This window comes from Lactuca serriola, chromosome 4 (assembly GCF_051521515.1).
Source record: "Lactuca serriola cultivar US96UC23 chromosome 4, Lser_US96UC23_V15, whole genome shotgun sequence".
Lineage (NCBI taxonomy): Eukaryota > Viridiplantae > Streptophyta > Magnoliopsida > Asterales > Asteraceae > Lactuca > Lactuca serriola.
In genome coordinates this window covers 54,992,792-55,006,543 of record NC_136411.1, presented here as the reverse complement: position 1 = coordinate 55,006,543, position 13,752 = coordinate 54,992,792, and the positions used below count along the sequence as shown (strand labels likewise).

General features: G+C 42.7%; 1 protein-coding gene across 1 annotated transcript; it reads left to right on the top strand.

The window, feature by feature from the left end:
* Nucleotides 1-12,404: 12,404 nt before the first annotated feature.
* LOC145098389 (uncharacterized) lies at nucleotides 12,405-13,313 on the top strand. Its single transcript, XM_079036020.1, has 2 exons — nucleotides 12,405-12,699; nucleotides 12,850-13,313. The coding sequence occupies exons 1-2, from the start codon at nucleotides 12,405-12,407 to the stop codon at nucleotides 13,311-13,313; spliced, it is 759 nt and encodes a 252-aa protein (XP_078892146.1).
* The last annotated feature ends 439 nt before the right edge of the window (nucleotides 13,314-13,752 follow it).

The following is a 13,752-nucleotide window of genomic DNA, read 5'->3' as shown; positions in this document are numbered from 1 at the left end:
GTCAAAGTCAATTTTTAAGGTCAAAAGTAAAATAGGAAGTCAAAAGTTAAAAACCAAAACTTTGGGTTGAAAAGGGAATTTTAAATTTTAAAATTTTAAATTTTGGGCTAAAAGTGTTAAAAATCTGAAAATAGGAATTGATAAATCGAAGCTTTTGAATTAAACTGGGAAGGAGAATAACACGAAGCAACCTAGATCAGGTGGTAAGACGCGTGGGTTGCGGAGGCAGGGCACCCGGGTTCGAAACCTGGCAACCCCCAAATTGTTTTTTGAGTATTTGCTGCTGGGTCGAACACGTTGTTGGGCCGAACGAGACTGCTGACCACAAACGAGGCTGATGAGCCGTAAACGCGAGGATCGAACACGTGCGAGGTCGGCCGTAAAAGGTTCTTTGGTTTGGGGCCGTGAAAGCTTCGATTTGTCATGAACCCTTTTTCGGATCGCGAAAAAATAGCGTTTTTCACCCCTTTTTGTTCGAAAACTTGATCAAAAACTCGTTTTTATGAAAAACTCAAAGAACAAACCCCCAATATTTTTCAAAAAGCTATCCAAAAACGAAAAATCAAGAAAAAGATCAAAAACGCTCCAGATCTTGCTAAAATGATTGATACAAGCCAAGCTCTGATACCAACTATAAGTCCCAAATTTGCTTGACGTATCAATCAGATCCACTTGATGGTGCGGAATCCCAATCAAGTGGATGATGCAAGATCAAAATAGAGAAGAAGGAGAAGAAGAATAAGATGAATCTTCAATGTATTCATTAATATGAATGATAATCAATACATGAGAAAAGCAAAGTATAAATCATATTTTAGACACAACATGGTTCTAGGGTAGGGTCATCTGTCAGGGTGGTTATCTTACCTCTGATTATATACGATCAGGCATTTCTTAGATTGCTGCTACTTAGTATGACATGGTGTTTGTAACATCCCGAAATATCAAGAGTAGAGTTGAAGGGCTAAAAGAGTAAATTGGGAAAGAGCGACACGGCGAGTCCATGTGCGGACTCGGCGAGTCGAGTCACGACTTGGTCGCGTGTTAAGTGGCCGACTCGGCGAGTCAGTGTAATGGACTCGGCGACTAGGCGGTGAGTGGAGAAAACCCTAATTCTCGGGGTTGAGCCTTATATAAAGAACATAACATCCATTCCCCCAGCCTCCTTACTCATTCTCAAGTCCAGAAACCCTAACCCTCGTGTGTGTGAGTGGATCAAGTGCATTTGGAAGCTTGGAGAAGCAATTGTTGAGGAAATCTTGAAGGGCAAGAGGCTTGGAGCAAAGGGCTTTGCTTGGATTCGAGTTTCATTGCAGTTGGGGCGTTCCTTTGAGGTAATATCTCGTTTTTGAGCTGCTATTTCTTAGATGCATCATTTTGGGGGTGTTAGAGATCATATCTTTGGATGTATTGGAGTTTAGAGGTTAGATCAGAGGTTGCTACCTCAGATCTGGAATGGAGAAGGGTTGGAATGCATGAAAGTCCCTGTTAGTGAGTGGTTGATGGAGCTATTTTGTCCCAAACCCAAACCCTAGAGTGAAAATGCATAGATCTCTTTGGATTCACGTAAAGTTTGCCACTTTACGTGATGGATGAGTCGTAGGAGACCAGATCTATGTTTTGGATCAATTGCATGGCCTGGAATGCTTATGTATGGATTCAGACCGGTGGTACTCGGCGAGTCACATGGGTGGACTCGACGAGTTGCTTGAAGATAAGCTGGAACTCGACGAGTTGGAAGAACAACTCGGCGAGTTGGATGAAGATGGCCTGGAACTCGGCGAGTTGTATGAACAACTCGGCGAGTAGGTTGAAGATAGCCTTAGACTCGGCGAGTCTGTTGTTGGACTCGGCGAGTCTTGTCGAAGAGTTCCAATATTTTCTGGTTGAGTCGAGAATCGGCGAGTCAAGGGATAACTCGGTGAGTTGTGTGCGAGTGGACTCAAAGTTGTGGGACTCGGCGAGTCTCGAGGTGACTCAACGAGTTGAGTCGCGGACTGGGGAAGTTCCGAGCATGGGGACTCGACGAGTCGACGGGTTGACTCGGCGAGCAGGGTCAACCAGGAGGGTTGACTTTGACTGAGGACTTTGACTTTGACCAAGAGTTGACCGTTGACTTTTAGGGCTTGGTCAGCGATGTGGCCTTTGGGCCAAGAGAGAGGTAAAATAGTCTTTTACCCTTAAGAGGGTGCCATGAGAGGGTTGATTCTAGTCTCGAGAGTTATATTCATGAGAGTATATGCCTTACGTGTTAGGCGGCGGCGAGTTCGAGATTCAAGTGTGGGGATATCTGCTTTCTGCTTGCCAAGTGAGTCTTCTCACTATACTCTACCTTGAGTAGGTAACCAGAGTTATGTGACAGAGTATTTGTATGTTATGTATGTTATGTGTTGTACTGCATTATTTCTATGTGATTTATGTTGTGCATGTTTTCAGAGTTGGAACCGGAGGGTTCCTAGAGTTAGAACCGGAAGGTTCACAGAGTTAGAACCAAAGGGTTCACAGAGCAGGGTCCACGGACCCACAGAGTTATAGCCTCGAGTGGCTAATATGTGTTGTGTGTGGTATTTTGGGGAACTCACTAAGCTTCATGCTTACAGTGTTTTGTTTTATGTATGTGTTTCAGGTTTCTTTCAGGATCACGGGACGGCACCGGCTTGATTGTACACACCAGAGAAAGAGTCATGTTTTGAGGATCCTGGTTTTCTATACGAGTGAAAATGGAGTCATGTTTTGTAATTCGATTATGAATGAGATTTTAAGCAAGTGTTTCTAAGAATTAAACGATTATTTTTAAATGAAAAATTGTTTGAAATTTTCGGTGTTACAAGTTGGTATCAGAGCCTTGGTTTGAGGGATTCGGATGCGCCTTCGGGTAAATCTGGACTCAAGCTGAGGAAGTAAGAAAAGTTTTCAAAAGAAATGAATTTCTAAAAGTGAATAAGAGTTCAAAGAGAAAGCGAGAAAGAGAAGTGTGTACAATCAGCCAGAGCCCAAACGGTGATTTCCCAAAATACCCTTACTTTTGTGTTATGAGATATTTATGATGCACTTCATGAGATATTATTGCATGCTAGAGACAGGCTAGGTACTTCATATCTTAGGACTAGAGTGGCCTGATTTATGATGCCTTAGCCTAGGACTTGTTGTTATATGTGTTATGCTTTTGAGTATGTGATGAGTGAGAGTATCCAGTTAGAACCCATGAGGGGTAGAGTTACAGATTTCGGTGGTACTTTCGAGGATGAGCCGAGAAAGTGGAGTTATCACCGAGAGTGAGTTCTATGTATTCTTCGATGCTCAAATGCTGCTTGCTTTGTGCTTTGTGGAACTCTCGATGATGGGAGTCAGTTACCCAGTGAATATGACGATATTCAGGAGGTATATGGCTGGCATCATTAGGAGCTCTTCAGCAGCTGATAGCAAAGAAGTAGGAGGACCAAGGAAGAGCCTAGGGAGTAACCTTAGCCAGATGAGTGCGCTGGTAGGGTAGAGAATTTCGCTGGGGAGCGAGCACGCGCAATGGGATTGGTGAAAGAGCAGGTCGAGCAGCTACTTAGGAGCTCTGGGATGGTCCGTGTGGAAAGTATGGGTAGATGTGGCAGGTAGTATGGGCCCGTACTACTGAAAGCAGAGGACCCATACTTGATACAGGGAGTATTCGGAAGGTTCTAAGGAGCGGATTGAGGAGTGATGTTATGGTTCGAGTACCATACATCGGAGCGGATTGAGGAGTGATGTTATGGTTCGAGTACCACACATTGGAGCGGATTGAGGAGTGATGTTATGGTTCGAGTACCATACATCGGAGCGGAGTGAGGAGTGATGTATGGTTCGAGTACCATACATCGTAGCGGATTGAGGAGTGATGTTATGGTTCGGGTACCATACATCGGAGCGGATTGAGGAGTGATGTTATGGTTCGGGTACCATACATCGGAGTGGATTGATGAGTGATGTTATGGTCCGGGTACCATACATCGGAGCGGACTAAGGAGTGATGTTACGGTTCGAGTACCGTACTCCGGAGCATATTGAGAAGAGATGTCATGGAATGAGTACCATGGTTCGTAGGGAATGATGCTTGTGGTTCTCCGGCTATCCGGTCATGTTTGAGTTCGAAGAGGCGTCCCTTGAGAGGGAGATCGAGAGCCTCTCAGAGTATTTTAGTAAGGAGTCAGTGAGAAGGGAGAATTTCGATCTGAGTTGAGCGATCAGTCGATAAAGGAGATGTCACCTTCTATGATCTGGGTGGTACTGATTATGTTCGTGTGCAAAATATGAGAAGCATGATGTTTAAGTTTTGGGTTTGGGGGTAAACCCTGCAGGTCGTCATTGATGATGATTTCCCCCCAGAGTATCAGGTAGCATGTGTGCCGCTAGGCAGTGATTTATCATGATCAGATAGTCAGTTGGGACTGAGATAGTCGAGGACCACATTACGCCTATTTGAGTATAGTAGGATGTATTGTAGTGGTATCAGTGGGGAGTTCAGTCGAGTTTAGCAGTGCAGAGAGTTTTCTATCTATGTTGGGTATTGAATATGGGAGTGGGTCTCTGTTCTTGGGATGATCCCGGTGTTGGAGCGTTGGTTGATGAGTTGAGGTGAGGGGTACGATGATTTTGTGGTTCAGTCTATGAGCCAGGGATGTTATTGAGCAGTTGAATTTTTGGTACTAGATTGGTACGAGATTTGGAACTACTAGGGGCAGTTATGACGAGAAGTTCTTGAGGAGTTCATCAGAGGTTCAGAGTATATGAGGTCGATTGATTTCCTTAAAGGGGATTATCGGGCGTTGTGTAGCACTTTCCAGGGGCAGGTGCGATTTTGCTGGTGAAAATAGTTGTGGGTTGGTTGTGTGCTAATTGGTGATGGTTTGAACCCTGAGTGGGGGAGAACTGGGTACCGTATGTAAGAAAGCAGAGATTTGTCAAGAGCAGTTATAATTGGAGTATAGAGATCTACGGTAAGAAATCATGAGACCAGAGATGTCGGTGATTGAGGGAAGGGGGTTAGAGTGAGTTAATGCGGGAAGTACTTGTGTGAGAAGGATGAATGTCTCCACGGCAGGTGTTTAATGGTCAGGAACCTGGTAGTGGTCAGTGTTGTTGCTAGTAGATAGAGAATGATTAGGCAGCCAACTCCCGGGTCGGTATGCATATCCTTGCTTGGATTTTGAGCGGTGGGAAAAAGGGTTTCGGAGAATTATCAGCGTATTTCGTAGCATTAGCGTTTTCTCATATTCCAATTGAGAAATTGGATGCACCGAAGTTGCATTTTGGGAAAAATGTAGATCTAATTATGGGGTTCAGAGGAAATGTATTATTATATCTATATGATGCTTGGGGGCAGGAGATCAGTGGTTGTGGCAGGATCTTGTGATGTTCTGTTGGGATATTCCGAGGTATCCGGGTATCATATCTTTATTTCGGAGTTACTCGTGAATCTTGAGTTAAGACGACTTGTGGTATATCAGGTATCTACGGATCTAGTGGGAGCCCTTCGAGTATGGGCATCTAGGGAGATTATTTAAGAGAGTGGATCTTCGCAAGGGTGGGCATTTTGATATGTCGATTGCCTCCAGAGTCTGTGATGCATATTCGAGTCGAGTTTGGGTAGCTGCCTATGATAGTCTGCGGAGCATGAGCTAGTGGGGTCAGAGAGTGTTGTGATACTGCGGGGAGCCGTAGTACTCACTAGTCAGAGGGTGTTGTGATACTGCGGGGAGCCGTAGTACTCACTAGTCAGAGGGTGTTGTGATACTGCGGGAAGCCGTAGTACTCACTAGTCAGAGGGTGCTGTGATACCGTGGGGAGCCGTAGTACTCACTAGATGGCAAGAGAATGTGATGATGGAATGTTCTCCGATCAGTGTATGATGTGGAAGAGTGTTGTGCTTGAGTAGCCCTAGTATTGAGTTTTTTGAAGCCTGGGTGTTGAACCGGGGGCGAGACTGGGGTCTCCGTCTCTGTCGGGAGATGCGGCGAGATGCGCAAGGGATATGCGCAGCAGAAACCAGAGATCAGAGTTGAGACGATCCTCGGTTGGATTGTATTTTCTCGCATGAGGAAAAGTGAATTTCGTGACTTGCATGTCCCTGGGCCGGGATAATGGTCACGGGGAGGAAGTTAGTGGTATATTTGGATCATGATATGGGTGACCTTTGGAGGCTCAGCTGTGGAGTCAAAAGCTGACCTGGTGCTCAGTCTCGAAGAGGGGTATGAGAAATGAGCTAGAGCTTATCATGATGATGTCTGAGGACACTTCAGAGCGAGCGAATGATTCAGACGCTCGAAGACATGCTTCGGGCATGTGTATTAGATTTCGGAGGGAGTTGCGGCACGTATTTATCCTTGGTGGAGTTATCCTATATCAACAGCCATCATTAGTGCATTGGTATGCCACCCTTTGAGCTGTTGTATGGGAGGAGGTGTCGGACCCTCATTTGCTGGGGAATGGTAGCGCATGGACCCGAGAGCCCTTGCGAGCAAATCCAGAGCATGTACGATTCATGGAGTAGTGGCAAGGTTGGCAAGTGTATTTCCCTGGGTAAGGGAAGAGAAAGGTATGTAATCCCGGGGGGGGGGGGGGAAGTATTGGTTCACGGAAGTAGATATATTAATGAGAATGGATGATTTGGAGTATGGTGGTTGAACACTGTGTCCGTGACAGTGGTATGGAATTACATCATGATGGGATGTCAGCTGAGGACGCGGAAGGGATTCCGCGGGTGTAGAGCCAAGAGTCTCAGGATGGATACAGGGATGGAGTCTGGGACTCCCAGCTTGATTCTAATCAAGGGTTGTGTGCGTAGTGGTGGTTCCTCCTGGGGATGTTAGAGATGTCGTCAGTGTGACGAGTTTTCCTAACCCGAGGGTGCAAAGGTTGGTGCAGCATGTGTGTGTGATTGTAAGAAGAGGACTCGTGGGAGTTGCTCTGAGATTGAAGTGTGGGTCTTTCTGTCAGCATGGAATGGATAAAGTGGGATTTGGATCGGGGATCCGGTGGTTCGTGATTATTTCTAGCTCGTAGGGGGTCGAGCGATTGTTGAGATTTGGAGCAGTGATGCATCTCGGGTAATTCTCGATTGTTGAGTGTGATTATCAGAGGGTACAGCCGGTGCCTGGTTTGAGACGGTGGTCAGGACACCGCAAGGAAAGAGGAAGTGAGTTCGAGTTCGATGGTTATGCTTTGGGGAACCTGGTCTAGTTAGGGCCAGGTGGCGCGTCGTGGGAGTATTTTGAAGTGTGGGAGAATTGTAACATCCCAAAATATCAAGAGTAGAGTTGAAGGGCTAAAAGAGTAAATTGGGAAAGAGTGACTCGGCGAGTCCATGTGCGGACTCGGCGAGTCGAGTTGCGACTTGGTCGCGTGTTAAGTGGCCGAATCGGCGAGTCAGTGTAATGGAATCGGCGAGTAGGCGCTGAGTGGAGAAAACCCTAATTCTCGGGGTTGAACCCTATATAAAGAACATAACATCCATTCCCCCAGCCTCCTTACTCATTCTCAAGTCCAAAAACCCTAACCCTCGTGTGTATGAGTGGATCAAGTGCATTTGGAAGCTTGGAGAAGCAATTGTTGAGGAAATCTTGAAGGGCAAGAGGCTTGGAGCAAAGGTATTTGCTTGGATTCGAGTTTCATTGCAGTTGGGGCGTTCCTTTGAGGTAATATCTCGTTTTTGAGCTGCTATTTCTTAGATGCATCATTTTGGGGGTGTTAGAGATCATATCTTTGGATGTATTGGAGTTTAGAGGTTAGATCTGAGGTTGCTACCTCAGATTTGGAATGGAGAAGGGTTGGAATGCATGAAAGTCCCTGTTAGTGAGTGTTTGATGGAGCTATTTTGTCCCAAACCCAAACCCTAGAGTGAAAATGCATAGATCTCTTTGGATTCACGTAAAGTTTGCCACTTTACGTGATGGATGAGTCGTAGGAGACCATATCTATGTTTTGGATCAATTGCATGGCCTGGAATGCTTATGTATGGATTCAGACCGGTGGTACTCGGCGAGTCACATGGGTGGACTCGACGAGTTGCTTGAAGATAAGCTGGAACTCGACGAGTTGGAAGAACAACTCGGCGAGTTGGATGAAGATGGCCTGGAACTCGGCGAGTTGTATGAACAACTCGGCGAGTAGGTTGAAGATAGCCTTAGAATCGGCGAGTCTGTTGTTGGACTCGGCGAGTCTTGTCGAAGAGTTCTAATATTTTCTGGTTGAGTCGAGAATCGGCGAGTCAAGGGATGACTCGGTGAGTTGTGTGCGAGTGGACTCAAAGTTGTGGGACTCAGCGAGTCTCGGGGTGACTCAGCGAGTTGAGTCGCGGACTGGGGAAGTTCCGAGCATGGGGACTCGACGAGTCGACGGGTTGACTCGGCGAGCAGGGTCAACCAGGAGGGTTGACTTTGACTGAGGACTTTGACTTTGACCAAGAGTTGACCGTTGACTTTTAGGGCTTGGTCAGCGATGTGGCCTTTGGGCCAAGAGAGGGGTAAAATAGTCTTTTACCCTTAAGAGGGTGCCATGAGAGGGTTGATTCTAGTCTCAAGAGTTATATTCATGAGAGTATATGCCTTACGTGTTAGGCGGCGGCGAGTTCGAGATTCAAGTGTGGGGATATCTGCTTTCTGCTTGCCAAGTGAGTCTTCTCACTATACTCTACCTTGAGTAGGTAACCAGAGTTATGTGACAGAGTATTTGTATGTTATGTATGTTATGTGTTGTACTGCATTATTTCTATGTGATTTATGCTGTGCATGTTTTCAGAGTTGGAACCGGAGGGTTCCTAGAGTTAGAACCGGAAGGTTCACAGAGTTAGAACCAAAGGGTTCACAGAGCAGGGTCCACGGACCCACAGAGTTATAGCCTCGAGTGGCTAATATGTGTTGTGTGTGGTATTTTGGGGAACTCACTAAGCTTCGTGCTTACAGTGTTTTGTTTTATGTATGTGTTTCAGGTTTCTTTCAGGATCATGGGACGGCACCGGCTTGATTGTACACACCAGAGAAAGAGTCATGTTTTGAGGATCCTGGTTTTCTATACGAGTGAAAATGGAGTCATGTTTTGTAATTCGATTATGAATGAGATTTTAAGCAAGTGTTTCTAAGAATTAAACGATTATTTTTAAATGAAAAATTGTTTGAAATTTTCGGTGTTACAGTGTTGTGGTGATCGATTAGATCTGTATTCTGGTATCGAGTATGTTTATCGGCTATAGCGATCTGTTAAATATGTATTCTGGTATCGAGTATGTTGATAGGTTGTAGTGATAGGTTAGATTTGTATTATGGTATCGAGTATGATGATATGTTGTAGTGATCGGTTAGATCTGTATTCTGGTATCGAATATGCGGATAGGCTATAGTGATCGGTTAAATGTGTATTCTGGTATCGAGTATGCCAATAGGTTGTGGTGATCTGTTAGAACTGTATTCTGGTATCGAGTATGTTGATATGTTGTAGTGATCTGTTAGATCTATATTCTGGTGTCGAGTATGCTGCTATGTTGTAGTGATCTGCTAGATCTATATTCTGGTATTGAGTATGTTGTTATGTTATAGTGATCTGCTAGATTGGTATCCTGGTATGTAGGATGTTGCTATGTTACAATGCATTAATGGATCTGTATGTTATCTATACTTACTGGTTATCATCTGGTGGAGTTTCCTATGGATTGTCTATGGTTGTGTATGTTGGGTCTAAAATATTGGTTTATACTTTACTTTTCTAGGAAAATATATTTTTCAGTCTAGGACCGTAAACATCTTGGTGTTTACGACTGTATGTGTGTTTACGGTTGTGTTTACGGCCGTGAACCTGTGCACGACCCATGTCTAATATATATAGGGTGAGGAGTACATGAGAGTGTACGGCTAGAAGAGCTTAAGTGTGTGTATTCTAAGGTGTTCTAGAGAGAGAGGAGAGAAGGTGCAAGTGTGTGTGAATCTTGTGTATTGTTCATCATTCCAATCTTGAATACATCTTAGATTCATATTATTCTTCTTCTCTTTCTTCTTCATTTGATTTGGCATCATCTATTTGATTGGGATTCCGCACCATCAAACGGATCCGATTGATACTCAAGCGAATTTGGGACTTACAGTGTAGGATAGCCTGAGAACTCTTGATCTAGGCTCTCTTGCCCGTTCCTTGTTTGGTTGTGGCTCTAAAGTAGGATCATCTGTTTGGGAGGCTATCTCACCTTTGGTTACTTATGGTTACACATTTCATGGAGGTTAGCTAGTAGTAGGACTATTTGTTGTCAGATGACTAATAGGCAGGAGTGAGTTGTATGATTGTTGTTTGCCTGTTTTATGTGCCTGCTTGATCCTTGTTTGTTTATATGTCAACATATGGTGGTGGTGGGTTGAGGCGGTCCTGCTTTGTGTTGTAGGTCAAGATACCTTGTGCGGGTCGGCTGTAAGCCGAAGGCACGAAGGCTTGGGAGGAGCGGTTGGGTTGAGGGGTAGACCAACAAACCCTGGTATCCCGGCTCGGACAGACTGAAGGCCTGCGAGCCGGTCCAGTCAGGCCGAAGGCCAAAGAGCGGCAGTTATGCATGCTTGTATATTTATTGTATGGGGTATTTTAAAATGAAACTCACTAAGCTTTATGTTTAACCTAGTTTATGGTTTCAGGTATCATCGGTGATTGTGGGAAGGCGGGACTGTACATACTCATCAGCAACATTGAAGATTTTGCTTTTCTATGATATTCTGATTTTTAATAAATGTAATTCAGAATAAAAAGTGTTTTTTAAATACTGGATTAATAAGTTGGAAAGTTTTACCTTAATAAAAATAAAAAAATAAAAAATTATTGTGAAAATGGAATGTTACAACTACACTACAAATTTGGATGTCCGATAGTCATACTTTTTAAGCTCTAAATTATACTATTTGGTGAAAAATGATTAAAAGAAAACAAACTTTGATCATTCATAAATTTTGCATACTAATTCCGTTTGAGGTGAATTTATTTGTATTGTGCTATTTATAACAAGGGATTCCGATGGACATATTGCACTCTGTGTTTGTATGTGGGGAAAATTATGAATAAAAAACTTTATACTTTTACCTACAAACTCTATAATATCATTAGAGCATGTGAGTTCTTTCAATCCGAAAGGTGACTTGCAAATATCTCAAAAAAAAAAAAAAAAAAAAAAAAACGCCGATCATAGATATTTGCAAGTGTTGACCTACAAAAATTTATAATAAAAAATATATTTTTTCGCAAGCCACCTAAAGTTTTGAAGATGGTGACCTACGAAATTTTTAAAAAAGAGATTAAAGGTCACCTAGATTTTAGTAGATGACAACATACGAAAATTATGGCTACTATGATCCTTTTTCTAATTTTTAACTGTTTTATAAATAAATAACAAAAACTTTTATAGACATTTTCTCCGTAATTAAATCTTACAAATGCTTTCTATAATTGTAGTGTTGATGATGCTCGATTTATAGGTTTTGTTTATACATTGACAAGGGTGAAGCACCACACAATTCAAGTAAATGTTGGAGATGAATGTGGTATATAGATCAAATTTTTGGGCCTTTTCCAATGAAGGCCCAGTTACGTAATATATGGCTACATGCAATACATGATCTATAAAAGGATGGAATACAACCATGACATTACAGCATTACTTTTAAGGTTTACCACATTTAATTGGCTGTTATAATTTCATAACTAACTTATTTTAATTTTTAAAAAAAAAAGACGTATGTTGCATGTTTTCAGGCTTTGGGTATGTGTAAATTGCTTTCGAATAGTTTATTTATATATATGTACGTGGGGATGCCAGGCATGATGACTAAATATGTCTATTGAACCCTCCACACCAATGTGTGCAAAAACAGGTATGTTGAATATGGAATTTTCAACTAGTAAAATTGCTTTACGAGTGGTCCTTAACACAAAAAAACTTTAAAAAAACTACAATTTTTATGCGAAATGACATCATTTCGTAGAATATGACATCACTTTGAATCCTATGTATGTCAACTCCTTAAATTTTTGTGCAACTCAAAAGCCCACTGGAAACCCTAAGGCTACCCGGAGTGGAGGGCAAAGAGACGCGTGTCAGCTCCCTTCACGTGTGAACACCGCCCCATCTTCCGGTGGGTTGCTTGTGACGTGGAGCTGGAGACGAAACATGACGTAAGAAGTGATTGGTTATTCCTTTTTTTGACCGTCTGCTTGCATGTGAATGATATATAAAATAATTAATTAATTAATTAATTATCACACCTGCCATTCTTAATTTCTATCTATCTATATATATATATATATATATATATATATATATATATATATATATATATATATCCATTTTTACAAAAAAAATTCAAAACAAACACAAATACTCTCTCAAATCAAACACACACATTCAACAAAAAATGGATAGTGGTTCTGATGACGACTTGATTTTGTGCACACTATTGTCTGCGGCACAAGACTTGATTAATGAGAGAGGCGAAAGTTCACATTGTGAGAAGAAGCATAGAAAGTGGATCAACCGGGATCAAGAGGCGGCACATGAACTTTTGGTACGTGATTATTTTGCCTCTGATAGTTTATACGACCTAGCAAAATTCGAGGATCGTTTGCGTATTAGTAGAACTTTATTTTTACGTATAGCTAGAGATTTGAAACGTAATTATGAGTTTTTCCAATTACGATGGGATGCTAGAGGTAAACACGGTTTTACTACAATACAAAAATATACGACCGCTCTTAGGCAGTTGGGATATGGTATAACCGTAGACGCATTAGATGAGTATCTGAAAATGTCTGAGAGGACGGGTTGAGAGTGTACATATCTTTTCTGTGAGTATGTTATAGAGTTTTACCGTGACATATACTTGCGACATCCGACTAAAAGTGATGTCGAACAGTTGTATGTTGCGCATCAAGCTAAACATGGTTTTCCAGGGATGCTTGGTAGTATTGATTGTAGACATTGGGAGTGGGCAAATTGTCCCAATGCGTGGCGTGGTCAATTCACGCCAGGAGATCATGAGGTCCCGACTGTTATATTGGAGGCGGTTGTTTCACATGACCTATGGTTTTGGCATGCGTTCTTTGGTATAGCGAGGTCCAACAATGACCTGAATACGCTTCAAGCGTCTCCGTTATTTAACAATATTTTGCGGGGTAAAGCACCAGACATGTCATACGTTGTGAATGGAAATGAATATAAGTACGTGTATTACCTAGGTGATGGGATATATCTAGAGTATGCTACATTTGTCAAGTCATATTCATTTCAAGTCGATGAAAAAAGAAAATTGTTCAAGTTAGCATAGGAATCTGCACAGAAGGACGTGGAACGAGCGTTTGGAGTCCTAAAACAAAAGTGACACATAATAAAGCATCTGACACAAACATAGGATAGGGAAAAACTAATGACGGTGTTGACTGCTTGTGTTATTTTACATAACATGATAATAGAAGAAGAGAGCATGACTATATGTTCATATACTGGGAACGATATACTTAATCCACCTGCAGTGATACAAGTTGGCAGCCCGGCATACTTCTCTAGAGTTTTGGAAATTCATAATCATGAAACACATTAGAATCTATGTCACGATTTGACCAAGCACATATGGGGGAGACATCTAGAAGGGGGAAATGACGATGAAGACGAAGAGGATGAGGGTGATGATGACGAGGCAAATGCAGAAGGTGACGACGAGACAGGTGAGGGTGATGAGGTCGATGACGGCGACGAGTAGTATTTGT

Coding starts and splice junctions, on each gene's coding strand:
- LOC145098389 (XM_079036020.1), top strand. CDS start 12,405: ATGGATAGTGGTTCTGATGACGACTTGATTTTGTGCACACTATTGTCT. Junction 12,700..12,849: donor ATTACGATGGGATGCTAGAG/GTAAACACGGTT, acceptor AGTATGTTATAG/AGTTTTACCGTGACATATAC.